Genomic DNA, 26175 nt, shown 5'->3' on the forward strand with positions numbered 1-26175 from the left:
TGTAACTCTGATACCACGAGCCAGACTCCTCAGAACATATTCAAATCTCACATTGAAGTTTGCTTTTTTTTTTTTTTATTTTTTACAGGCAGAGTGGACAGTGAGAAAGAGAGAGACAGAGAAACAGAGAGAAAGGTCTTCCTTTTAACATTGGTTCACCCCACAATGGCTTCTACGGCCGGTGCGTTGGGGCCAGCGCACTTCGTGGATCCACAGCCAGGAACCAGGTGCTTCCTCCTGGTCTCCAATACAGGTGCAGGGCCCAAGGACCTGGGCCATCCTCCACTGCACTCCTGGGCCACAGCAGAGAGCTGGACTGGAAGAGGAGCAACCTGGACAGAATCCGGCGCCCCGACCGGGACTAGAACCCGGGGTTCCGGTGCCACAGGCGGAGGAATAGCCTAGTGATCCATAGTGCCAGCCTGAAATTTGCTTTCATTTGATTGATGCCTTTTCAATCTTCTGACTACAGTTTCATGAAACCCATAAGGTGCAGTTGTTAAGATACTCCTTGGGATGCCCAGATCTGAGAGACTGAGTTCAGTCTAAGCTCTCTTACTGACTCCTGCTGCCCTCTGATGTGCACCCCAGTATCTGACCCCAGACTGAGATCTGGGCTCCTGGCTTCAGACTTGGCTCAGCCCTGCGCATTGCAGGCCTTTTGGAGAGAACTGATGGATAGAAGCGCTCTCTCTCTCTCTCTCTCTCTCTCTCTGTATGTGACTCTTTGCCTGCCTATTACCTAGTTAATTAAATAGGTCTTCAAGTGAGGTGGTAGTTGTTGATAGATTGTGGGCCTGGGAGTGAGGTGGAGAACAGCAGGGGAGATGCATTATGCAGAAACAGCCCCACCCCTGCTTCACCAGGTTTGACAAGTTCCTTGCTTATTCTTTGCTTCCTCACCAGCCTCCAGCCACTACTAAACCATCCTCTTCACAAAGCCTCCCTATCCTACAGCTGCCCCCACCTCCTGGCCAAACGACTGCACATAGTCCACTGCGTGTTCTGGCCTCAAGGACTCAGTATAGGTTGTATAGCCTGTTGACTCTATTTCTGTCCCTTGGCCTCATCCTTAATCTCTGAATCACCTTTGTCTCTGCCACTTGCCATCATGTGCGGGCAGTCAGCTGAAATAACCCCCAACATCAACCTAGACCAGCATAGCTCAATCACATAAGCAAAGTTTCATGGGTGGATCTGGCTGTTTCAGGAATATTTGCTGCTAAACTTGGATCAGCTTTGTTAAAGCCAAAAAAATAAAGGAAGGAAGTTGTGCTGAGAAGACAGAATGGGGAAGTGGAAGTAATCATGATGGCTGAAAAGGTGGCAGAGAGAGACACTCACTGTAGCGACTACTATGTACGGAGCCACACTTAAGCCTTGAGCACTGGATTTGGCTTATTATTGTCCTCATTTTACAAATGAAGGAATTAATGTTGAGGTTGAGATGCCTAAGGATGCATTATTGCTCATTTCTGGCCCATGTTAAAATAATGCCTGACTGAACACATACAGCACGCACAAACTGAGGATTCAGGAGGGCCTGGGTTTTCAACAAAGCTCTTGGCACAAAGTAGCAGACAGATGCGGCTTGAACTGCCAGCCCTAGCCCCCGTGTGTTATTTCAGGCAAATCTTCACTTCTATAAGCCTCGCATTCACCACAAAAATGTAATACCGTTTGCCTTCCAGGAAGCTATGGGGATTAAATAAGGTACATAAATAACAACGATCAATCATAATGTGGCATGTATATACTAGACTCACTGACCGTTAACTTTTGGTTATAGTCCATGATTCAAATCCTTCCTAGTCACAAAAACTTGACAAGTCCTTCTGAATCCTCAGCCTCAGTTTCCTCCCATGTCCAGTGAGAATATCACCCACTAAATAGGCATGGTGAAATTAGCACTCCAGAAAAGCTTTCGCTGTTTTGGGGAGCGTAGGTTTATTTGAGGAGGGCTTGGATTTCCACTCTTAAATTTCTGGAGATGGTGGAAGAGTGAGGACTGCAACCACAGATCCTGACACAATGCTGTGTTTTGCCCCCACCAAAACTCCTTCTGAAGCAGCCCCAGGAATTTGCTATTAGTGGGAGGTCTTTGCATCAAAGGGTGGAACCCCCGTGAATGGATGAATGACTGTCTCCAAAGAGTGAGTTCTCCCTCTCACAGGACCAGATTAGTGAGTTATAGGTTGTAAAGCAAGTCAAGCTTTCCCATCATGTCTTACGCACATGCACACAGTGTGGGAGCTGGGAAACATGGTAGCACAGCATAGCTTACAGTACTGCTCTAGAGAAAACTCCTGTAGCCTCAGATCTGTATATTTATATCCTGCTGCCCCATGGAGGTATTGGAGGGGATGTTGAGCTATTTTGTATCAAAAATTCAGATCTGTATAGCTGCTGAGAGATTGGAAAGTCCTCAGGATGGAAGCTGGTGAGTGCAGAGCACACGTGTTTACAACTCATATATCCCTTAAGAGTCCCACATCTGTGCTGCCCATTGTTGTCACAGCAGCACATTCAAGGTGTGATGCCTACGAGTGCACTTGCTGAAAAAAGTAGATAGTGTTAAGAGGAACTGACTCTAAAATCTACATTTTTGGTAGTTTTTTTACAAGGAGTATGAGACTAGGGATTAGAAAGCCAAACTGTAATTACTCCTTCTGAACTCTATTTTCTGTTTCTCACAAAGTTCTATATTTCTGAGAAAAGCAAATGTCCTCTTTAAGTGAGAAGGCAATCATCACAAGAAGTTAACAGGAGTTTAACACTGGACTAATGATGGGGCTGGTGCTGTGTCTTAGCAGGTAAAGCTGCTGCCTGTGATGCCAGCATCCTATATTGGCACCAGATTGTGCCCTGGCTGCTCCACTTCTGATCCAGCGGCCTGCTAATGGCCTGGGGAAAGCAGAGGAAGGTGGACCAATTTTTTGGGCTCTGTCATCCAGGTGGGAGACCTGGGTGAAGATCCTGGCTCCTGGCTCCTGCTCCTGGCTTTGGCATGGCCCAGATCTGGCCATTGAAGTCATCTGGGGAGTGAACCAATTGATGGAAGAACTCTTTGTCTCTCTCTCTCTCTCTCTCTCTCTCTCTCTGTCTCTCGCTCCCTCCCACCCACCCTAAAGAAATAAATATTTATAAAAAGATTGGATTAATTGAAGCTCCTGATACAACCCTTGGATAAAGTACAAACATGGATGTAATACTTTATCATGACCAAGGTTAATAAAGATGAAAATATTGAAGGATTTTTTAATGTACATTGTCTTCAGAATCCTCTTGTGCAAAACACACAATGTTGTAGACATATGTGTGCTCATAAGTGTGGAGGTGTCAAGCAGTCACTTATTTCCTGATTGCAAAAGACTTTTTTTCTTTAATTTGGGAAACCACATATTTACCATTCCCTTCCGCTTGCACAACTGGCTAGAAGCCTAGCACACAGCTTCTGGCCACATCTTGAAACCTCAGTGGCTTTATCGGGTCACAGGAGCTGTGGCTCTTCCTGTCCAGGCTGAGTGATGGACATCTGGACTAGACACACTCATGCAGCGAAGGCTGGTCTGAGTCACTGCATTTGGAGGAGTAACTGCCCAGGTTCCCACCTCCTTATTCGTTTGTCTCAATGCCTTTTTGCCACTGAGTGATTTTAAGTTTCCTGGCTTTTATGGTGGTAATTAGAAACCTCTGATTTGATATTTCCTGATCCTCTAGCCACTCCATTCATCCTTATCTTCCCAATAAAAGATAGTCTAATGGTCTAGAGGCAGAGAGGGGGCTGCTCTGTAGCACAGTATGTTAAACCACCACCTGCAAGGCTGGCATTCCACACCCCAGTGCCAGCTCAAGTCCCAGATGCTCTGGTCTGATTCAGCTCCCTGCTAATGGCCTGGGAAGGCAGAGGTTGATGGTTCAAGCACTTGGGCCGCTGCCACTCACGTGATGACCTGGATGGAATTTTGTGCTTCTGGTTTCTAAATCCTCAGATGCCTGCAACTAGACTGGACAAAAGTTGAAGCTAGGGGCCAGGAACTCAATTCAAGTCTTCCTTGTGGATGCCTGGAGCCCAATTTCTTCAGCCAGCACCAGAATCAAGAGATGGAACCAGGAACTGATGTGCAGCACAGGAGTTTTAATTGCCAGGCCCAGTGTTCGCTCCCTAATGGCCTAGATTTAAAATTCTGCATCGTCCCAACTGGGCCTCCAGTCCTCACACAGTAACCACCCTTCCTGTGATTTCTAAGTAACCAAATGAAAGAAACATTTTAGAAACTAAGAATAACAACAAAAAGGATTTCACATGACTATCTGGACTCTGTGCCACTAAGGGATAAAGTCTAAGCATAGGTTGAAAGGGAAAAATGATTAAACACCCATCAGCAAATAAATTTTTTTATTCTTTAATCACTTTCCACCTTATCATACTGTTCAGAGAAAGGGGACAAGGTAGATACCAGAGATCTTCAGCAGATTTCTTCAACCTGTTTACACTTTGTAGTGTTCTGAGGCAGACCCCACATTCCTCCTCAAATCATCTTTTACCTTTATTTTCATTAACCTTTAAAATTTTTCTATTCTAGCTAAGAATCCATAAAACAATCAGATGGATTAGCAACTGAACTTAAAGTATAGACTGTGTTAATGAATCTCACACATTCCACACCAAGACAAAGTAGCCTGCACAGATATATAATCTCAGCTCTCATTCATACTCATATTTAACTCTTATTTAAAATGTTCAAATGAATACACTCAATGAAGTTACCTGCTTGTATCAACTGCAAGAAGCAGAGGAACTACGACACTCAAACGATACATACGTAAAAACAGAATGGGAGGACAAAGCCTGAAGATCTTCCCAGTTCCCATGAGTCCTCCTTACAGTGCTCTGGCTGAGCTAAGCTCAAGTCCTCTGTTCAGACCAAACGTGAGAAATTACCATCAGTTTTACCACATCCAAAAGATACATCCTCATCTGTGTGTTGAAGTATACAGCTCTGTAGTGTTAACAATATGTAAATATGGAAAGCTTTGTGCTAACTGAAAGGTTTTTATAGCAACGTGTATCGGTTGGAATGAGCACAGAAAACAAGTTACATATAAAATATGAAATATATATACAAAATATACCTTGAAAAAAGATTTATTTATTTACAAGGAAGAATGAAAGAGAGGGAGAGACAGAGATCTTGCATCCCAATGGCTTACTCCCCAGTGTCCACAAGAGTTAAGGCAAGGCCAGACAAAGCCAGGAACTCTATCCAGGTCTCCTGCATGGGTGGCAGGCACCCAAGCACTGGAGCCATCATCCTGCTATCCCCCAGGAGCATTAGCAGGAACCTGATCAGAAATAGAGGCAGGACTCCATATCAGACACTGCAATATGAAATGTGGAAATCCTAAACCACAGCTTAATCCACTACAACACATGTATCCCTCAAATTAATTAATTTCTAATGATCATAACTATCAGCAGTTTACAATCAAGTAAGAGTCAGTTCAAACAAGCTAAAAGAAAACCAGAGAGAAAACTATAAAATGGGGCAGGTGTCGTGGCACGGATGGTTACACCACTGCCTGTGACACCAGCATCCCCTGTGGTGCTAACTGGAGTCCTGGCTGCTCCATTCCAAGCCAGCTCCCTGCTAATGCACCTGGGAAAGCAGCAGAAGATGGCTAAAGCACCTGGGCCCCTGCACCCATGTGAGAGATCTGGATGAAGATCCTGACTCCAGCCTGGCTCAGCCCTGGTCGTTGCAGCCATCTGGGGCAGTGAACCAGCGGATGGAAGATCTCCCTCTGTCTCCTTCACTCTGTAACTCTGCCTTTCAGAGAAATAAATAAATCTGAATATAAGTGTGCATATATATATATGTATGTATATATATAATATTCTAATGAACTTTCCATTCTTGGAATGAATGTAAGAAATTGCAGTAGATCAAAATTTCGAAATTAACACTAGGGAGAAGTTAGAGAATAGAGTCAAAGAATCAATATGTTAAAAGAATTTTTTTTAAATCTACTACAACTTTTCTCCCCAATTTTGCTCTATTTTGAATGGATTATCTAATTCTACAGGAGTCACAGAACGAAGAGTACTTGAAGGAACAACCAAAAAGGGAGCACACCAGCAGTTCAAAGAGTCATTCTTCCTCTTTAAGGCTGACATGTGAGAGAACTATGATTCTATGCTACATGTTCACCAATGTCTACAGCTGGAACATATTCAGCTTCATACAGGAGACCCGCGGGTGAGGACAGCGTAGTCTTGCACAGATGGGCTGACTCCCCCAGCAGACCTGACAGGAATGTCATGGGCTTCCGAGCAGTGGAGAAGGTCAGATGGGACTCAGAGGCAAAGAGGCTGTGGAGGCCTGCTCTCCAGCTACTCTGCCCAGGGGTAGCCACTAAACACATGGCCCTGATTGCAATCAAAACTGGTGTTCCTTAATTTTGTAGTCTATTGGCACATTATAACCACTAAGCAGAAAACCAACTGATGATTTATTATAATAGTCTCCTTACATAAAAAAAATGTATACAATCTAGGTTGGCCATGGAGTGTTTTCCTTACAATTATTTCAATGCTTTTGTACATTTGACAATTTTCATAATAAAGTGTTAAATAGCACTATGATTTCAATGACACTAGCTAGGCACATCTCAAGCAGCCACATGTGGCTAATGGCTACCCTATTAGACTGCAAAAATATACTTCTCCATTAGATAAAAAAGTTCATTGGACAGAAGATTCTAGAACCTATCTGCACAGGGCCCTACAAGCCTTCAGACTAATGCTTCCACCCTTAAGGCAATACTGACTGGTTGCTGGGGCCAGCAGACCCTACTACCAGGACAGCACAACTCCTGGGACTTTGGATGGAGCAGTGACAGAACCCTACAGGTTCTTTCAGACCACGCTACAGGCATGGTCACTTATACAACTAATGAAAGATGAACTCTATGAGAAAGAGATTGAAGACTGGGAAACACAAGTGGGAACTGTGCCCATCAGGAGTTATCCAAAAACATATGCACATACCTACATGTGTTTAAGTCTAGATTCTATACAACATATAAAGACAGGAACTGGTGTTTCTCACATAAACAAAATACAAATATTGTAAAATGAGTAATAAAGGCATAATCAACGATGTGCCTTGTCTGGGGTACTGACTTCACTCCTGTAACACTTTTTGTTTATACTAAAAAACAATTAAATGTGAATAATCTCTGAAGGCTTTGCAAATGTAAAAAACTCAGAATCTTTTATAACCAACTTCTGTAAGCACCAGAAAATCAAGTTCCATCAGGTATGAAATAAGGGACGGTCTTTGCATGGCTTCCATGGATGAGAATTGGGCTATACATTTCTATATGAAAGAACTCTGCCACAGGATGTGCTTACTAGAACAATCCCCAATTATCTTTAAAGTGAATCAGAGATAGAGAAAAGAAAAATTTTAAAAACCACTCTCCATTCAGGCTTTTGTATGTTTTATTGGAGAAAATTTTCAACAAAACATGGCTTTTATTTACAGATTTTAATGTGTGAGGGAACTGTGCGGCCCACTTGGACGCAAGTGAAGATGACTACTGAGCCTGTTTATGTATTTTCTTATTTTCAATGCACATACAAAAAAGGTTTTTCATAATCATAAATATCCCAATATTGTAATACAAACCCTCCCTTATCCACCCTCTATTAAATATATCAACAGCTTCAAAAATACACACTTAAATTGGTTTAATCTTGAAGTGTAATCCAATGAGACTGAAAACTAAACATTTCAGATCCTGTACCAAATAGTAGAATACACGAAGGCCTTCAGGATCCCTAAAATTTGAAAAGGTGAAAGTTACTTTTTGTTCCTAGAATGAAAGACAATTCTATAAATTCCTAAAATAAAGCAAGACCAAAATCATAAAACAATTTTGTCAATTGGTTTTAAGAGAAAGGAATGATTTTGCTGACAACTAAAAACAGATTGAACAACTGAAAAATTAACATCTCTTTTGCAAGAAAAAAATAGTTTCTTCATCACTATTCTCCTTAGGGAAGTAACAGCTATGTAAAACATAAAATAAAATATATATCTATTAATAAATATATTCAATACTGTATTGCCACCAATCTCATGCAGTAACTACATATTTTGGTGTCTACTTATTCTTGCAATGACAAAAATCATTCTGTACCCTTTTTCATATTACTTTTTTCCACAGCAATCAAAAATAATTCACGAAAATTTTTTAATTGATTTAATAATTATTATCTTAGGTAGTTTATTTTCCAATTCTAAATAATATTTCAATGAGCATCTTGTGCATAATACAATCTTCTAATATTGGAGAATATTTCTATAGAAGACAGGCTCAGAAATGAAATTAGTAGGTCAAAGATGAATGAAAACTGCTAACAGTTTATGCTGCTTATTATCAAACTGCTTTCCAAAAGCAGTGGACCAAATGACAACTCCAGTCACATATGACCATGACATCCTCACCACCTACAGGAAAATAAATCTGACAGTTTAAAAGTTTAAAAGTATAAGACACTTAGTATGTGCCAGTCACTATGCTAACTTGGGAGATAGAACAAGGTTTTCACAGAGCTTGTATTCAAACCGGTGAAGCAAACTAAGTGATTACAATTCAGGATGGGGACTTCTTGAGAAGCAGGAAGAAATTCCTTGGCTTAGACAAGGGCAATGGTCCGCAGAAGCCCTTAAAATGCCACCACAGAACCCACGGGACGTAGGAAGCCACAGGTACCTAAAGGTATTAAGCTTTACTGGATTTCTTCAAGTATAGGAGGAGAGTGATATGATTATAGGACTAATGACACTGGCATTCTTTCTTTAAATTTTGTGACACTGAACCTAGGTTTTTAGACAAAGTAGCTAATAAAGTTGGGGCATTATTATACAAAGCTGTTGGATTAACTTTGTTTATTTTGACAACCTGTGAAATGTCCTGTTACCTTCTTTGAGATACAAGATAGCAAGTCTTTAATGATATACAAAGCAGAATTACATCTGCATAAGAAACTGATAGGATGACACTGAAATAAGCTTAAATTAACTGCAGCTCTAACATGAGCCTGGTCTGTAGCAAAACTACAGACAAAACGTTGGAGCACAAGTTATAGGAATACCTATATAGGCATGAACCTATCTTACTATAATAAATACAAACACATTTTCCTTTCTGTAAGGTTCTACAAATAAAACATATAACATTAATAACTACCACAGTAGCACCTACCCTGTGTCTGATCCTGTTATTAGGGACTTTACACACATGCTCTGTAATCCTTAAAATAAAATTTATAAGGTAGGCTTTAAATTATTAGCCTTATCTTACAAATATGTAATCCAAAACTCTTAAGAATCAGGAAAACACTTACTGACATCAACAATCTCTAAGAAGTGATAGCAATATTTGCTCCTGGGACTCTCAAGATGTAAAGACTAATCCTCTTGACTTCACAAAACAATGAAAATTAGGAATTAGTAAAACACGGCTGGAGCTCTGGTACAGTGGGTTAAAGCCCCAGCCTGCAGTGCTGGCATCCCATGTGAGTGTAGGGTTCAAGTCCTGGCTGCTAACTTCTAATCCAGCTCCCTGTTATTGCTGCCAGGAAAGCAGTGGAGGATGGCCCAGGTGCTTGGACCCTGAACCTATATGGGAAACTGGGAAGAAGCTCCTGGCTCCTGGCTATGGCCTGGCCCAGCCCCAGTCTTGGCCTTTTGGGGAGTGAACCAGCAGATGGATGACCTCTCTCTATCTGTCTCTACCTCTCTCTGTAACTCTACCTCTCAAGTAAATAAATCTTTAAAAAAAAAAAAAAAACTAGTAAAAGAAATGCAACAGGTGTTCCCAGTGTACCTTGTTATTGTATAAATTTTTCTCTTATTATTTATCTGTACATCTAAAGCCAATAACTAAGAAACTATGTCTACAATGATTCTTCAAGTTAAACTAACAAGCAGATGCCATTAAAGGCATTCCTAGCTATTAATTTAATTTGAAGATCTAATTATGCACAATCTGTGACAGAGACCAAATGGAGAACTAAGATTCTCTATCAATCATAAAACATTGATACAAGAGGCAATTTCTACAGCTTGCCTACTTCTCCACAAACAGAACCCATAAACACATCATCAAGTGGGTGGAAGAAGCCCTAGGCTCTCCCTAAGTGGAAAAGATCCAAAAGGTTAGCTGAAGCTATGTCTAGTTTTTAGTACACACGCATATATAGATATATGCATAAGGAAATCTGAGAGCCAAATTTACATTTTGAAATGATATAATACATAAAACAAATACTGTTCCCTATACCTTCGTTTTCCTAAATAATTAAATAATGTTTCCTTAAATAGAAGAGTGAAGTACTGCTACAGAGTGTCAGCATCTGATAGATTTCTCCACATTTTCTTCCAGACAACGAAGGTGGTACGAAGTACAATCCTTGGGAATATATAAAAGTGAAATTGGATGTTTCTTTCTTCCAGGGGTCCAATCTCCTTTCTCCAAGAGGTGAAAAGATTCAATTCAGAAACCAAACTTTCTACAGCGTGAAACTGGGTCTTCAGATTTCTTCAGAAGCCCTTGGAGAAACATCAACAATTCTGAAGGGAACATGAGAGGCAAACACAACAGCCAGTGGGAACAAAGACATAATCAAATCTCTCTCTGGAGCATGAGGTGGCAAAAATAAGAATTCTGAAGGAAATGATTTTACACAGTCAAGGAGAATCCCACGTCTTAAATGAAACTAACAACACTGTAACTTACGTCCACTTTTTTTTTAAGATTTATTTATGTATTTTAGGGCTGGCTCTCTGGGGTAACAGGCAAAGCCGCCACCAGCAGTGCCAGCATCACATCTGGAAGTCAGTTCAAGTCCTGGCTGCTCCACTTCCAATCCAGCTCTCTGCTGTGACTTGGGAAAGCAGTAGAAGATGGTGCAAGTCCTTGGGCCCCTGCATTTGCGTAGGAGACCCAGAGGAAGCTCCTGGCTCCGAGCTTCAAACTAGCACAGCCCCAGCTTCTGCAGCCAGTTGTGGAATGAACCAGCAGATGGAAGACTTCTCTCTCTCTCTCTCTCTCTGCCTCACCTCTCTGTAACTCTTCCAAATAAATAAATCTTTTAAAAAGTATTTATCTATTTATTTGAAAGGCACTGTTGCAGAAAGGCAGAAGCAGAGAGAGAGAGAGAGAGAGAGAGAGAGGAGAGAGAGTCTTCCATCCACTTGTTCACCCCCTAGTGGATGCATCGGCCAGAACTACACTAATCCGAAGCCAGGAGCCAGGAACTTCTTCTGCTTCTCCAAAACAGATTCAGGGCCAAAGGACTTGGGCCATCTTCTGCTGCTTTCCCAGGCCAAAGCAGAGAGCTGGATCAGAAGTGGAGTAGGTGGGACTTGGGTGCCGGTGCTGCAAACTGGAACTTTAACCCACTGTGCCACAGTGCTCCCCCTCCCACAGCATACTTTTACGACATGGGTTAACAAAAAAATTTGTAACAATTTTAGGGAAATAATTTGTCTTTAGATAGTTATACGTGTAAAAAAGAGAGAGAAAATATAAGTTTTCACATATGAAGCCAGAAAGATGGAAGGAATTAAATTCAAAGTAAAAGGAAAGGAAAAAATGAAATAAAGAAGATATATAATGAACAAACACTAGAAAGAATAAATGAAAAGAAACACCAATTCATCAAAAAAAAAAAACAGTAAAATTGATATAAACTCTAGCTGTGCTGATCAAAGAAGGAAGCCACTTACACGGCAGGATCTTAGAAAGGAAGTGACTACAGGTTCTCCAGAAGTAAACAGGTGGTAAATGAACATGATTCTTATAGGTTGCACTGTGTCCTTCAAAAAACTATTTAAGTCCCAACCTCTATACCTGTGAGTACAGGCTTTTTATGCAATAGAGTCTTTGGAACTATACTTCAGCTAAGATGAGGTCATTAGGGTGCACCCTAATCTAGTATAACTGGTGTCCTTATTAGGACAGCAACCCACCTGTGAAAACAGAGACACAAGGGGAGAATGTGATGTGAGATGTCAGAGCCAGAAATTCGGGGATTCTGAAGGCCAAGAAGCACCAATGGGGGACCGGCATTGTGGCAAAACAAGTTAAGCTGCAGCCTGCAATGCCAGAAAACCATATGGATGATGGTTCGATGCCCATCTGCTCTACTTCCAATTCAGCTTCTGCTAATGTGCCTGAGAAGGCAGTGGCCTCTGCAGCCACTTGAGGAGTGAACCAGCAGATGGAAAATCTCTCTCAATCTTTCTTTCTGTAACTCTGCCTTTCAAATAGATATTTTTTTGGAAAGAAAAAAAGAAGTAGAAGTAGCAGCATCACCAAGGATCAAGGTTCGGTGACCACCACCAGATGCCAGGAAGGTGCAAGGGAGGATTCCACACAGGGTCACAGAGGGGATGTGGCCCTGTCACCATGATTTGGGTTTCTTTTATTTAATTATTTATTCTTAAGGTATATCTATTTATTTAAAATGCACAGTTACTGAGAGAGAATGAGACAGAGAGAGAGAGAGAGACAGAGAGAGAGAGAGAGAGAGAGAAAGAAGACAAAAAGAGAGAGCAAGCGATCTGCAATGGCTCCAAAGTAATCCAGTTGAGGAAGTCTTTGTAACAGTGCAAAAACAATTGCATCTCATAAGCCTCAACACTGTTCTCAGATACAAAATAACTAGAAATCGATGCAAACCATCCATGTAAACTAAAACTATATAAAATGTCTAAGAATAAGCATAGAGAAATATAACTTTAAAAACACCAGATGCCACTGAACACTGGCCACAAGAGCTAAAATGAAAATCTTGACAATGATGGGGAGCAATTGGAACTCATATTTCTTGCTACTGGGAGAGTAAAATGATGTAACTACATTAAAAATCAGTATATGAGCTTCTTATCAAATTAAACATGTACTTACCTATGATCCAGAAATCAGATTCTTAGAGAGTTATTAAAAAGAGACAGAAATATATCCCCACACAGAGACCCACACATAAATGTTCATGGCAGCTTTATTCACAGTAGCCAAAAATGAGAAACGTATCAACTGTCCATAACTGAGTGAACAGATGTGCTCTAGCTGAACAATAGAATACTAAATAACAAAGAGAGGGAACTGCTGATCCATGAAAAACCACTGATTAATTTTAAGCACATGCTGATCCAAAAGCAGCCAGGAAAAAAAATGCACAGGATGCATGTAGTTCTAGAATAAGCTAAACAAATTGATAGTAACAGAAAGAGCATCGCTGGTGGACAGGGGCCAGGTAGCTGGTGTGAGGCAGAATGGAAGTTCTGGAGCTGATGCAATGTTCTAGATTTTGATTTGCTAGCGTGTGAGAGGTAAACAGATTAACACCTATATCCCTCATTACTTAAAATGGGTACAGTCTATTGTAAGGATAGTCTAATTCAATAAGGTTGACGTTTTTTAATTTCAAGGTCAAGAAAGACAAAGAAAATTTAAACACTTATTCCAGATTAAAGGACATGTCATCGATATGATGATTAAATGCATTGTATTATTGTGAACATGGAGATAAATACCCATAAATGACAATATTAGGACAATGGACACATTGGATTGTGGTTTATAGATTAGATCATAATGCTGTATCATTGCTAAATTTCCTGATTTTGATAATTGCAGCATGGTTATATAAGACAAAGTCCTTTTCTTCGAAAATATTCAGAAACCAGGACATATCTTCAATTTATTTTCAGATGGATCGACAATGAAAAAAATGTGAAGGAGAAACAGGAAAACACAGCAAAATACAAATAACTGATAACTGTGGGTAAAAGTTGCATGGGTCTGTCTTGTAGTATTCTTTCAACTATTCAGTAAATTTGAATTTAAATTCTGTAACAAAATAGTTTTAAAGACGAGGTATGCTTCTACATAGTAAAAATATAACTATATCCTAGTTCTTAATTGTACTTCCACGGTCTGATATCACTGACATGTTTTATCCTATTGGTAAGGAAAAGATCCAGGCCACGCATTAGGATGCTCTAACAGGTCCCGGGTTGTTCTGGGAAGCGGGAAGAATGATCCCTCAGAACCACAATAGAGGAACAGCTGCTCCCAAAGATGAAGCTCCCACTCCCCACAGGAAGAAGATGGCGCCTGGCATCCTGATCAGGGCTCAGGAGAAGATGTGCTTCCTCTTCCAGCTCCTGTGTCCACACTGCACTGAGCCCTGCAGTCAGAAACAGGTGTTAGCAGTGACCCCAAATTACTACAGGACACAAAAGCAGGGCAGCATTTCCAATGTTACCTGTTCTTCTAAGTGCACATTGAAGAAGGGAAATTACAATTAATTCTCTGTTTACAGACACAACTGTAGGTTCTAGAGCAATTGCCATATGCTAATCTTGTTGAGGACAAAAATACACATTTTCCTCTCCTAGGAGGTGAACTCATCATTTTCAAATTCCTGCAGAACAGAAAATACAAAGGTCAACTGTTTAAATCCGAATTTTCCAATGACATCTTCATGAACGTTTTAAATTCTATTTCTTAAATTCCTAATAAATATAAATGTTCTTCATAACTTCAACATCGAAAGATTTTCTTTATTCGTAGCCCATTAAAGACATTTACCTAAAATCTCCCAGTTTGTTCCACACTCTGAACTTTTGGTCAGCAGAAAAATTACTTTGCAAAATGGCTTTGGGATCATAATATACCAAACCTACTTTCTTATTTTATTTGTTTAATAGAAGTGAGAATTTGAAAAGTAGAACTGAATTTCTGTGACACAGATAACCAGGTCTCATGAAAATATACTTTAAGGAGAAAAAAACAGAATGAAATACAGTCAGAGATTAGATAGTTTGATTGATGTTTTGGTTTATTTCTTTGTCTTCCCCATCGATAAATAGTAGTTAAGCTACACCATGGCAATCCACAGAAAACTATCAAAGCATGGTGTCTATCAAAAAAAAAAAAAAAAAGGTTCATTAGGTGGCAGAACTACTTTCCTACTTAGTTATAATGATGGATAAATAAGATGTTGCACCTCCTTGAATATGTTCATCAGTCAGCAAGAAGTAGATTCACACTTAGCCTGAGGCTTAAGTAGAGGCAGGAGTACATATGTGGGGTTTTTTGTGATTCTGAATTCTTAGGTGAGATTACTCTTTTTTCTCTTTTGCTTAAATGGAGGGCTCAAGACCATTCTAGAGTGTTTTTTTTTTAATGTTTATTTATTTGAGAGGTAGAGTTACAGACAGACAGGAAGAGACAGAGAGAGAGGTCTTCATCTGCTGCTTTGCTCCCCTAATGACCACAATGGACAGAGCTGGACCAATCTGACGCCAGGAGCCAGGAGCCAGGAGCTTCTTCCAGTCTCCCATGTATGTGCAGGGGTCAAGGACTTGGGCTGTCTTTAATGCTTTGCCAGGCCATAAGCAGAGAGCTGGATCAGGAGAGGAACAGCCAGGACATGAAATGTGCCCATATAGGATGCTGGTGCCACAGGCAGAGGCTTAACCCACTATGCCACAGCGCCCATGCCAGGAATAACTACTGTTAAGTCAGGATGGTACAATCACTTCATGTTTACCTAAACAATGACTGTGTTTCATTTTGTGTGTTTCATAACTCATACTGCATGTGTTTGGTATGCTTTTATCATTAATAATGCTATATAACACTTCTCTGTTAACACCACTTACTGAAATACTTTCTTCCTAATTATTCTGTTCTTACTAATGGACTCTACTTCAAAAAAAAAACAACAACTGTGTGAATGAGCAATGACTTGTTAGACACAATCCTTCCAACTCCCACACCAATGTTAGAGTCTGAATACATTTCAGAATCTTACATTCCAGGTGATGTGCCATCATCAATCCATTTCCATTTCCATTCCAAATCACTATATGACAATCCAATCCAATACATATTTCCATGAATCTGAAATTGAACAAATGCCTACAAAGGAAACAAAACACATCATGGGACTAAGTTCCCTTCTGTTGGAAGAATGAGAAGACAGACAGGTAGAGGGACAAAAGCTGTATCCACGGCCAGTACTCTGCCACTCTCCACAACACCCTTCATCCCTGCTTCCTAGAAAAATCTCTCATACTTCAAAACCTATATTTTCATTTTCCAAACTACATTTCCTTAGGAGATGATTTATATACATTAAAATCGGTTGCCAGTCTCATGAATTAGTTAAAGCATGGAAAATGTTTAAATTAAAATACCTACAAATAAGAAATTTGTTAAATAATGTATGGCACTTCAGAAAACTATTGAGACTCATGCTCCAAAAGAATATGTCATGGTGTAGAGAAGGTAGCACTGCATGACCTTAAATGAAAGAAGAAGTCTTCAAAACAAACTTCTTAAAATAAAAACTGATTGTGTGGGGGGTGTGCATTACACTCTTCACTCACAGAAGAAAGCCTTGCTTTTAGGTAAGTAGTTGGAAGAGATAAAAGGGAGGGAGTAAATGTTTGGGAATGTTAAAAATGTCTAAAATGTACTATAACCAGGCTGGTGCTGTGGTGCAGAGGGTTAAAGCGCTGGCCTGAAGCGCCGGCATCCCATATGGGAGCCAGTTCTAGCCCCAGCTGCTCCTCTTCTGATCCAGCGCTCCTAGACTATGCTGCACCCCACTGCTTGCCACCCCATAGGGAAAAAATAACTGTGGTTCTAGGGTACAGGCTACCAAAGGTTCAGATAAGTACTTCCTCCAAGGAAAGGCATATTTTCTTGTTAAGTGGCACTACTGCAAACTCCTTGGAGAGAGAGGATTACAAATTTCACCCTTCCTAATCATCGTCATAATAGATCATGTGCATTGAACACTCAATGAGTAGCAGGATCATATGCTTATTAGCAGACAGGGTTTCCAGGGAGATTCTGAACTCTACAATTTTCCCCACACAATAGGAAGAATAGCTGAAGATCCCTCTTTCTGGACCACCCTCCCCTTCGCAGCATCTTGGGTCACAGGGGAGAGACACATTCATGAGATTGAGGGTACATGCAGAAGTATGTGATACCAGTTCATGTTCATTGTCAATCTTCAAAAGGGAGGAACCGTAACTTTGGCAAGTTTGTTTACATTGCTCCCAGGTGTTATCTTGCAGAACAAAATAATAGCAGTTTACTCCATAACAGGACCAGTAGACTTCATGGACTTTACCTACAACAAGTGAGGACAGTCATTGAATTTCTTATTATCTAGTCATCTGTGAATGAGAACAATATGTTTATCAGCCACCCCTAACTGACACAAAGGCTCAAATCTATCTATAATAATTACTAGAGGCTGGTTAAGGTTGAGAGTGGAAGTTGGCAATGTGTAGAGAGAGGTTAGCTAAGTCCCAAAACACAGTCAGGTGCAGTATCAAGTTTTAGTGTTCCATCGGTCAGTAGGGTGACTAAACTTTACCAGGATAAATTATCACTGAAGAACTGGAAGAGGGGAGCTTGTGGGCTCCAAACACAAAGAAAGGACAGGAAATGAAAAGGCTAAATGTGATTGGTTTGCACCATGTTTATGTGTTAAAATATTAAATGAGACCCATACTATGTCCAAGTATTTTATTCTGAACAAAAATTTTTCAATAGAATAATTCTCTTAAAATGCTTAAAGAGTTACTACTGCATTAGATTGTGAGGATATAGTCTGAAAAGACAAGAGTCTCACAGTGTAGGGAGACACCAATACACGGGAGATAACTCCTCATGATTGCACTTCTCTGAGGTATCTGCACTGGCCAAACCCATGGGAAGACAGAATAGAAGGAGGTTGTCCAGAGCTGGTGGGCAGGGAAATGGAAAATTCTGTGCTCTGAGTGTAATCTTTCAGTTATGTGTGAGGAATAAGTTCCAGAGATCAGCAGTACAACATAGTGCCCACGGTGAGGGACGCTGTATCATACACTTAAATTTTTTTTTTTTTTTTTTTGGACAGGCAGAGTGGACAGTGAGAGAGAGAGACAGAGAGAAAGGTCTTCCTTTGCCGTTGGTTCACCCTCCAATGGCCGCCGCGGCCGGCGCGCTGCGGCCGGCGCACCGCGCTGATCCGATGGCAGGAGCCAGGAGCCAGGTGCTTTTCCTGGTCTCCCATGGGGTGCAGGGCCCAAGCACCTGGGCCATCCTCCACTGCACTCCTTGGCCACAGCAGAGGGCTGGCCTGGAAGAGGGGCAACCGGGACAGAATCCGGTGCCCCGACCGGGACTAGAACCCGGTGTGCCGGCGCCGCTAGGCGGAGGATTAGCCTATTGAGCCGCGGCGCCGGCCCATACACTTAAAATTTAAAGATCTCACAGTCAGTGTTCTTACCACAAGTGAACAACATAAGGACACGTTGGGAGGTGATATAAAAGTCTATTTTCCTTATTGTGGAGAGTGAGTCATGGTTGGATGCATGTGTCCATCTCGTCAAATCATGTATATTTAATCTATGCAGTTTTGGATGCTAATAATAGCTCAATAAAGATGTTTTAAAATAATAAAATATAGTCTAAGTTTTAAAAATATTCTAGGATGCTTCAAAATAATTAAAATAATCTAAGTTTTTAAAAAAATATTTTAGGATGCTTTCTAATTTAAAAATATATTTTGCTGACCGGCATTGTGGTGTAGTAGGCTGCGTCCACCTGAGGCCTTGGTACCCCATATGGGCTCCTGTTCATGTCCCTGGTGCTCCTCTTCAAATCCAACTCTCTGCTTATGGCCTGAGAAAGCAGTGAAGATGGCCCATGTGTTTTGGACACCTGCACCCTCATGGGAGACCCAGAAAAAGCTCCTGCCTTCTGGCTTCAGCTCAGCTTGGCTCCAGCCATGGGGCCAAGACCTTTCTCTCTGCTTCTCTGTCTCTCTGTCTCTCTCTCTCTGGTTCTATCTCTCTGGTTAGTGGGTAAAGCCACCACCTGCAGTGCCAGCATCCCATATGGGTGCAAGTTCAAGTCCCAGCTGCTCCAGTTCCGATCCAGCTCTCTGCTATGGCCTGGGAAAAACAGCAGAAGATGGACCAAGTCCTTCTACCTGCATTCCTGTGGGAGACCCGGATTAAGCTCCAGGCTCCTGGCTTCGGATTGGCTCCAGCTCTGCCCATTTTGGCAATCTGAAGAATGAACCAGCTGGTGAAAGACCTTTCCTCTCTCTCTCTCTACCTCTGCCTCTGCCTCTCTGTAACTCTGCCTTTTAAAGAAATAATCTTTAAAATAAAATCTCTAAAATTATATGTAGAAACATTTATCTACCCTTTATATATTTATATTTATAATATAAAAACTTATAAATAGAAACTAAATGTCTACTAAGTACTATAATTAAATATACAAAAGTTATTTTAAATATATGAATATTTACTGGTTGTTTATAAGTCTGGACAATTCATTCCATCATTAGTCAACATTTTAGTACTTACTGCATGAGATTTAATATTTTTATCTCTTGGGTGTTTGTATAAATGTCAACACTATGACAAATCTCGCAGATATCATGCAGGGAGTATATTATTACGGTACTTTCAAAAGCTCATGAAAAAAAGAAAAAGTGTTCATGAAAATATAAGCTTATTTGGGTGCCAATTTTTGAAATCCCTGTATAATTGTTTAATAAGGTGCATTTTCCATGAATCTTTAAAATTACACTGGTATTGGTGGTCACATATAGAACAAATATCTGAAGTCAAGGCAGACACACCAACATACACACACACACACACACACACATACCACAACATATCTCTATAGCAGCATTCAAATAAAACTGTTGCGCCCGTTGTAGGTAATATTTTTACTGAAAGCCTCTGCATTTTATGTGAGCAACACCCCAAGTCTCACAGGGCCAGATCAGGTGAATTGCTAGGGGTCTGGCATACTGTTTCACCATCTGGCAATAGAGAGGAGGCAAAAACTGCCATGGAGTCTGGGGAACCACAGGGCTCTACGCATGCAAATGTGGTTCCAGGGATTCCAACACCCTGCATCTGAAAGGCACAAATTCAAAGCTGTCCAGTACAGCCACAGATCACTAGGCATTAGCCTGATTATTAGACCTCAAGGCTTCTAAAGGGGAAGAAATGACCAAGACGACACAGTGAATCCTTCCAGATTTATTCCATACCTGGATTGTGCACAGATTTCGGGAAGGTATCCTTTTTTGCACAGCGTCCATTCTGTTTTAAAAAGGGTAACTTCAGTGCATTTTCCATTAGAAGGGTTTTATTTTTGAGAGTGTCATATTCTAAAGACTGATTTGCCAAGAGTTGCTTCTTTAAGTAGTCATCATTTTGCACGACGTGGTACATTTGAGTGAGGTTTCCTAGAATTTCCTGCTGTTGATGCTTTTCTTGAATAAGCTGTAAAACTAAAACGTGCAGCACAGATATCATAAAAATGCAATCAAGAGGTCCAACTGTGAAATTAGAGACAACAGGAAAAGTCTCACTTTAACAACCAACTCATATGATTATTTCAGTAATTTGACATTTAGAAAGTAACACCTCAGTGAACTGACCACAGAAATAGAAACATCAAATTTCTCACTAATAGCCACTAAAGGGTAGCATAAATAAAATACCTGGTGGCTAACATCATACCTTACAGTTCAGCTCATTTTAATACCACATCATTTACAAAGAAGTAGCAAATCAAAATTCAGTTAGTTAACATTTAATGATACATCTTCTGAAGATAAAAACCTAACCTAGCAGGCAGATGTTTGTGGACAGATGCCTGTGTCCCACGACTGAGCACCCGGGTACAGTGCAGTGCCCAAGCCCTGGCTCCTGACTCCAGCATCTTGAGAGGAGGCTGCAATAACTCAAGAAGTTGAGTTTCTGCCACCCATGTGGAAAACCTGGGCTGAGATCCTGGCTCCCAGCTGCAGGTATCTGCCAGAAGGGATTCTTTCTCTCTCTTTCTCTCTCTCACCCCACCTCAATTTAAAAAATAGTTGTAGCCTGAACTTAAAAACATGAAGATATAACACAATTATTATTGGAATAGATGAAATATCTGAAAATAGGTGATTTCATACAAATGTAGTATATCCATGTTTTTCCTTAAGATGAGAAAAACAGAGAAAGACAAGAAAAAAGCTTAAATTCCAGATCATCTTCTATGTGCATATTAATTCTTCTTACTGTTTCCTTATTATATACTTTGAAATAAATAAATAAACAGCCAAAGTATTTTTCTCAGACTGACAATGATCTCATCTCAATGGCAGAATCCTACACAATAACCTACCAAAAGCAATGTTCCCATGCACTATGCAGAATGAGACAGCTTCAGAGCCAGTGAACTAGGTAAGCAGAGTGAACACCACCGTGTGATGTGTTCCTGAAAAACTCACCAACAAAGTCCAGAACCCTCTGGGAGGTCCCCCGAGTTTCAACAGGGAGCAACACTGTTAGTATCTGCACAAAGCATGGTTACTGCAGGTCCTCAGACTAGAAAGATGGACTCCAGTACTCACTATTTGCCTCCAGCACTCTGACCATCACTGAGAGAAGTAAACAGAGAGTTCCAAGAATCACTGCAATGAGATGCCAGGGCACTGAGAACTCTTTAAAGAAAAAAGAGAGAGAGAGAGAGAGCCTGGTTACCACTTACCTCCATCAGGGACACTGTTTGAAGCAAAGGGAAGATCTTTAAAAATTTTATAAGACTACATCATTCAAAGTGATTTAAAATTTTAACCTATAAAATACAGTTTTAAAGTTTAAGGTTTCCAGTTGATGTGGGAGACATAGAAGAAGCTTCTGGCTCCCAGTTTTGGCCTGACACAGCTCCAGCTATATCAGCTCTCTGGGGAGGAACCAATATTTGCAAGATTCTCTCTCTCTCTCTCTCTCTCTCTCTCTCTCTCTCTTTCTCTCCCTCTCTCTCTCTCTCTTTCTCTCTCTCCTCTCTGTGAAAATCTGACTTTAAAATAAAATTTAAAAATCCCAAAAAAGAATTTCTGGCTGAGTACTCATCACAGAATTCCCCTGTACAGGAATAGTTCTTCAGGGTTTAAAAGCAGGCCCCTACTGAAGCACCACTGAAGCTGACGTAAGATGCACAGGGGAGTCCACAGTGACACGCGTCCTTCCTGTGATCACAGATAATCATGCAAAGGAAAAGCAGGCAATGGTCTTGAGTTCTGGGTTGCAAAAGGGATCACAGGCCATCCTGACAGGAGGTTCTAGAAATCCACTTTTCCTCCTTCACCATCAATTTGTTTTTCTGTAGACAATACTGTATCTATCCTTTTACTTTTGATGTCTGCATGTTGGAAAATTATATCATTGATGATCACCAAACTAAAATGATAAAAATTATTTTCAGCTTAGAGTTTAAATTGTGACAATATTTGAGGTACAGAGAAAACAGAAATATTAGAAAGTCCCTTTGATATGAAAATTTTTTCCTTCTTCATGGCCTTTAACATCAGATACATATTCTTAAGGTATCTAAAATGTGTTCTTTGAATAAATTTGTTTTTAACACATATTTTTCACTTTGTAAACATTCTCTAAGATATGCTACATTTTCTTGGAACACTTTTCTGCTTTTTTTTTTTTTTTTTGACAAGCAGAGTTAGTGAGAGAGAGAGACAGAGAGAAAGGTCTTCCTTTGCCATTGGTTCACACCCCCCACCCCGAGATGGCTGCTACGGCCAGCACACTGTGACCAGCGCACTGCGCCGATCAGAAGTCAGCAGCCAGGTGTTTCCTCCTGGTCTCCAATGCGGGTGCAGGGCCCAAGCACTTGGGCCATCCTCCACTGCCTTCCTGGGCCACAGCAGAGAGCTGGACTGGAAGAGGAGCAACCTGGACAGAATCCAGTGCCCCAACCAGGACTAGAACCTAGGGTGCCGGCGCTGCAGGCAGAGGGTTACCCAAGTGAGCCATGGCACTGGACATGTGTTTTATTTTTTAAAGGATTCACAAATCATTATTGACCAGATTTGAATAAAAGCAGTCTATTAGCTGCTCATAGGATTCATTAATTTCTCCATTCTGCCAACTGTCCTTTCAACTTTTCCGTTCTACTCTTCTGCCTTGTAATAGCTTATTATAACCATTAGTCAATCAGAAGTATCTATATGAACTTTTCCCAAGCCTCAAGTTTGCTAATCAATACAAGACAGGTGAATTTAGAGGCCTAAAATATATACACGGGGATAGGCATTGTGATGCAGTGGGTTAAGCAGCCGGTTTTTGCAATGCAGGCATCCCATATCACAATACCCATTCATGTCTCAGCTGCTCCACTTCTTATCCAGCTCCCTGTTAATGCACCTGAGAAAGCGGCAGAAGATCACTCAAGTATTTTGGTGTCTGCACTCTATGTGTGAGATCCTGAGAGAGTCCTAAGCTCCTGGCTTCTGCCTAGCCCAGCCACGGCTATTGCAGCATTTGGAGTAAACCAGTGGTCCTCTCTTTGTCTTTCTCTCTCTCTCTCTCTCTCTCTCTCTCTGTGTCTCTCTCTGTGCCAAACTACTTTTCAAATAAATAAATAAATTGTGTGTGTGTGTATATATATATATATATATATATATATACCTTTGTAATCAGTTTTTCCACTCCTTCGAGTGCCATCAGATCTTAATCTATTCTGCGATTCTGAAGAAGACTGAGGAAATCTCAAAGCTAAAAAAGTCTCCTCCTGATCACTCATCTCTAAAAGAAGAGAAACATATCTGGCATCAAAACTTTGCTACACGATGACTTCTAAAGAAAAATCAAAATGGCAGCTGGAAGGAACATTCCCGACGTGATGGTGAGAGCTAATTGTGTGTGCGTCTGTGCGTCTCCCTGTACACATGTTTATCTTCTCCTGCAAGCACATAGACAGTCTGATTTATATAAGAAGGGGAAATCCTGTTAACATTTCCATTAAACTCATTTATAATCCTAGTGATCATTGCCACGGTTATCAGAAAAGATAAACGGAAGAAAAAGATTGCCAGAAGATTATTGTCCTATTTACTCAATTTCACTCAAAATGTTCAACATACGCATAAAAATATTATGACAAATTTGTACCATCTCAAAGTTCTGAAACACATTTAAATGGTTGGTTCTAACAACAATAATTCTGCACTCTGAAAGAGTATAAATGCCTTGGCTTAAAAAATACATATTTCGATATGCATATGAGTGCTTCTAAAGCTCTCGCATTCTTTTCATACACTCTAAGAAAGTGCTTCCCAAAGTACATCTCAAAGATCAACTGTAAATGATTACAAGAGGGTGAATATCATTAGTTGGTTAGCATTTCAGAGTCCAGTGTCTTGTACAAGATAAGCTGAATAAAAATGTCTTAGGTTCCCGGATATGATGTTGCCATCAAAACTTTTATGAAAATAAAATTTTTTATGGGTAATCTCTGGTTAAGGTCTTTTAAGGATTAATCTAGCAATAAATATCAATGTAGAAAGAAATTACTAAATAATAAAATTAGAAATTTACCTTGCTTCTTACTTTCATGTAAGAGAGAAGATTATATCAAAGAAGCAGGAAATATGCAAAAAAACTGCACACATAACTATAGCCTTTTATACATATTTAATTACAAAATTTTCTATACTTATTTACATTTTCTCTAACTTCCTACTAGGAAACAAGAACATTTCTGCTACAGAACGCTTCAATATGGAATGATAATATGCAAATCATTGGAGCCAAGGAAAAGTAACTCCTCAAGTCACTCTTCTTCATGTTCACAACACAAAGCAAAACTCATAGCATATTGAGAAAGAGAAGATAACTCATCCTGGACACTGAAACTCAATTCTGACACGCTGCAGAGTCCATGCAATTCTAATGCAATGAGAGGGAATGTTTTCCTACCAGGCTCCTTCTCAGGCCACGTCACTTGTAGTTCAGTGCCATATTCCTAGAATAAGTAGAATTAATAGGATACCCAGGTGCTAAGATCCAAGGGAATAAAAGCAGGTGTTACCTGGATCCACGCCGTGCAGTGATGCAGGTGGAAGAAACCGACCCCAATATGAGGGAGAAGTCGTCCACTCCAGTCGAAAATCCCTTAGGGGCTCCACCACGAGAAGCGAACTGCCTCTGAGTGAGGATACTCCGACTCAAAATGCTCTGCCCCTCCTGGTGAAGTGGTAGAGGAAACTGAATGATGAAAGCTGTTGTTTACAGGAAAGGAAAGAGGGTCATGCGCTGTGTCTTCCTCCATTTCAACTAATCAACCATTTAGCATTCTTTGCAAAATAGCACCCAAAACCAATATTTATGGACTGAAAAAGCTGAGCAACACATGGTTGTGGAAAACAAGATGAATGTCATTAACAGAAAGGTAACAGATATAAAGCAAACCACCAGTTAAAGAGATGGGCAAAATGTTTGTGTGTTTATACAACAAGGGACAGAACTCATTTCTTTAGCTCTTGGTTTAAATAATTCCCTCTCTGTTAGAAAGCTTCTGTTATATGTTGCTATTTTTTAAAGAAAGATTATTCCATTTTAGTTCATGTTTATTTCAGGTAAAATTGTTTTTAATTTTTTTTAAATATCTGCCATTCCACTATAAAATAATTCGGTTTATTTTCTTCCAGTATTTTTTGATAAATTATGTTTACTAGCAAAGCTTGTATCAATACATAGTGCTTCCACTTTAGATTTATTTTATTATTTTATTGCTAGAGTTACAGAGGCAGGTAGAGACAGAGAAAGAGGTCTTCTATCTACAAGTTCAATCTCCAATTGGCCATAAGAGCTACAGCTGGGCCAGGATGAAGCCAGGAGCCAGGATCTTCTTCCAGGACTCCCATGCTGGTACAGTGGCCCAAGCACTTGGGCCATCTTCCACTGCTCTCCCAGGCCATCAGCAGAGAGTTGCATCAGAAGTGGAGCAGCCAAGACTCAAACCTGCTCCCATATGGGTTACCAGTGCTGCAGGCCAGGGCTCTAAACTGCTGGACCACAGTGCTGGCCCCACTTTATTCTTTTCTAATAAGCAATAAGCATTTCTTCACTTTAAATGTATTCATGTAAAACACAAATATTTCAATTCAAAGCAACAGACAAAGACAGCTCTTCATCTGTTGGTTGACTCTCCAAATGCCCACAGCAGGCCTGGGCTGGGCTAAGAAGCCTGTGGTGGTTT

The 26175-nt window shown here is 40.5% G+C and overlaps 1 protein-coding gene across 2 annotated transcripts; it reads right to left on the reverse strand.

Moving 5' to 3' along the window:
* Nucleotides 1-13063: 13063 nt before the first annotated feature.
* On the reverse strand, nucleotides 13064-25165 carry LOC138843712 (killer cell lectin-like receptor 4). Of its 2 annotated transcripts, XM_070048453.1 has the most exons (8): nucleotides 25006-25165; nucleotides 23604-23720; nucleotides 21530-21619; nucleotides 20174-20416; nucleotides 17094-17236; nucleotides 15905-16011; nucleotides 14351-14509; nucleotides 13064-14272 (listed from the first exon to the last, which is right to left on the reverse strand). In XM_070048453.1, exons 2-7 carry the CDS (start codon nucleotides 23716-23718, stop codon nucleotides 14359-14361), a joined length of 849 nt encoding a protein of 282 aa, XP_069904554.1. In that variant the 5' UTR covers nucleotides 23719-23720; nucleotides 25006-25165; the 3' UTR covers nucleotides 13064-14272; nucleotides 14351-14358. The 2 variants fall into 2 exon arrangements, with proteins under 2 accessions (XP_069904554.1, XP_069904555.1); XM_070048454.1 differs by lacking the exon at nucleotides 23604-23720.
* Between the last annotated feature and the right edge of the window lie 1010 nt (nucleotides 25166-26175).

Source organism: Oryctolagus cuniculus, chromosome 9 (assembly GCF_964237555.1).
Source record: "Oryctolagus cuniculus chromosome 9, mOryCun1.1, whole genome shotgun sequence".
In the NCBI taxonomy this organism is placed as follows: domain Eukaryota; kingdom Metazoa; phylum Chordata; class Mammalia; order Lagomorpha; family Leporidae; genus Oryctolagus; species Oryctolagus cuniculus.

Bases quoted from the DNA above. Each gene is read 5' to 3' on its own strand.
- LOC138843712 (XM_070048453.1), bottom strand. From the start codon at position 23,718: ATGAGTGATCAGGAGGAGACTTTTTTAGCTTTGAGATTTCCTCAGTCT. The intron at 17,237-20,173 runs GTATGGAATAAA...CACTTGTTGTAG, and splicing joins GAAATCTGTGCACAATCCAG to GTAAAGTCCATGAAGTCTAC. The intron at 16,012-17,093 runs GTATCACATACT...TTTCCTTTGTAG, and splicing joins TTGACAATGAACATGAACTG to GCATTTGTTCAATTTCAGAT.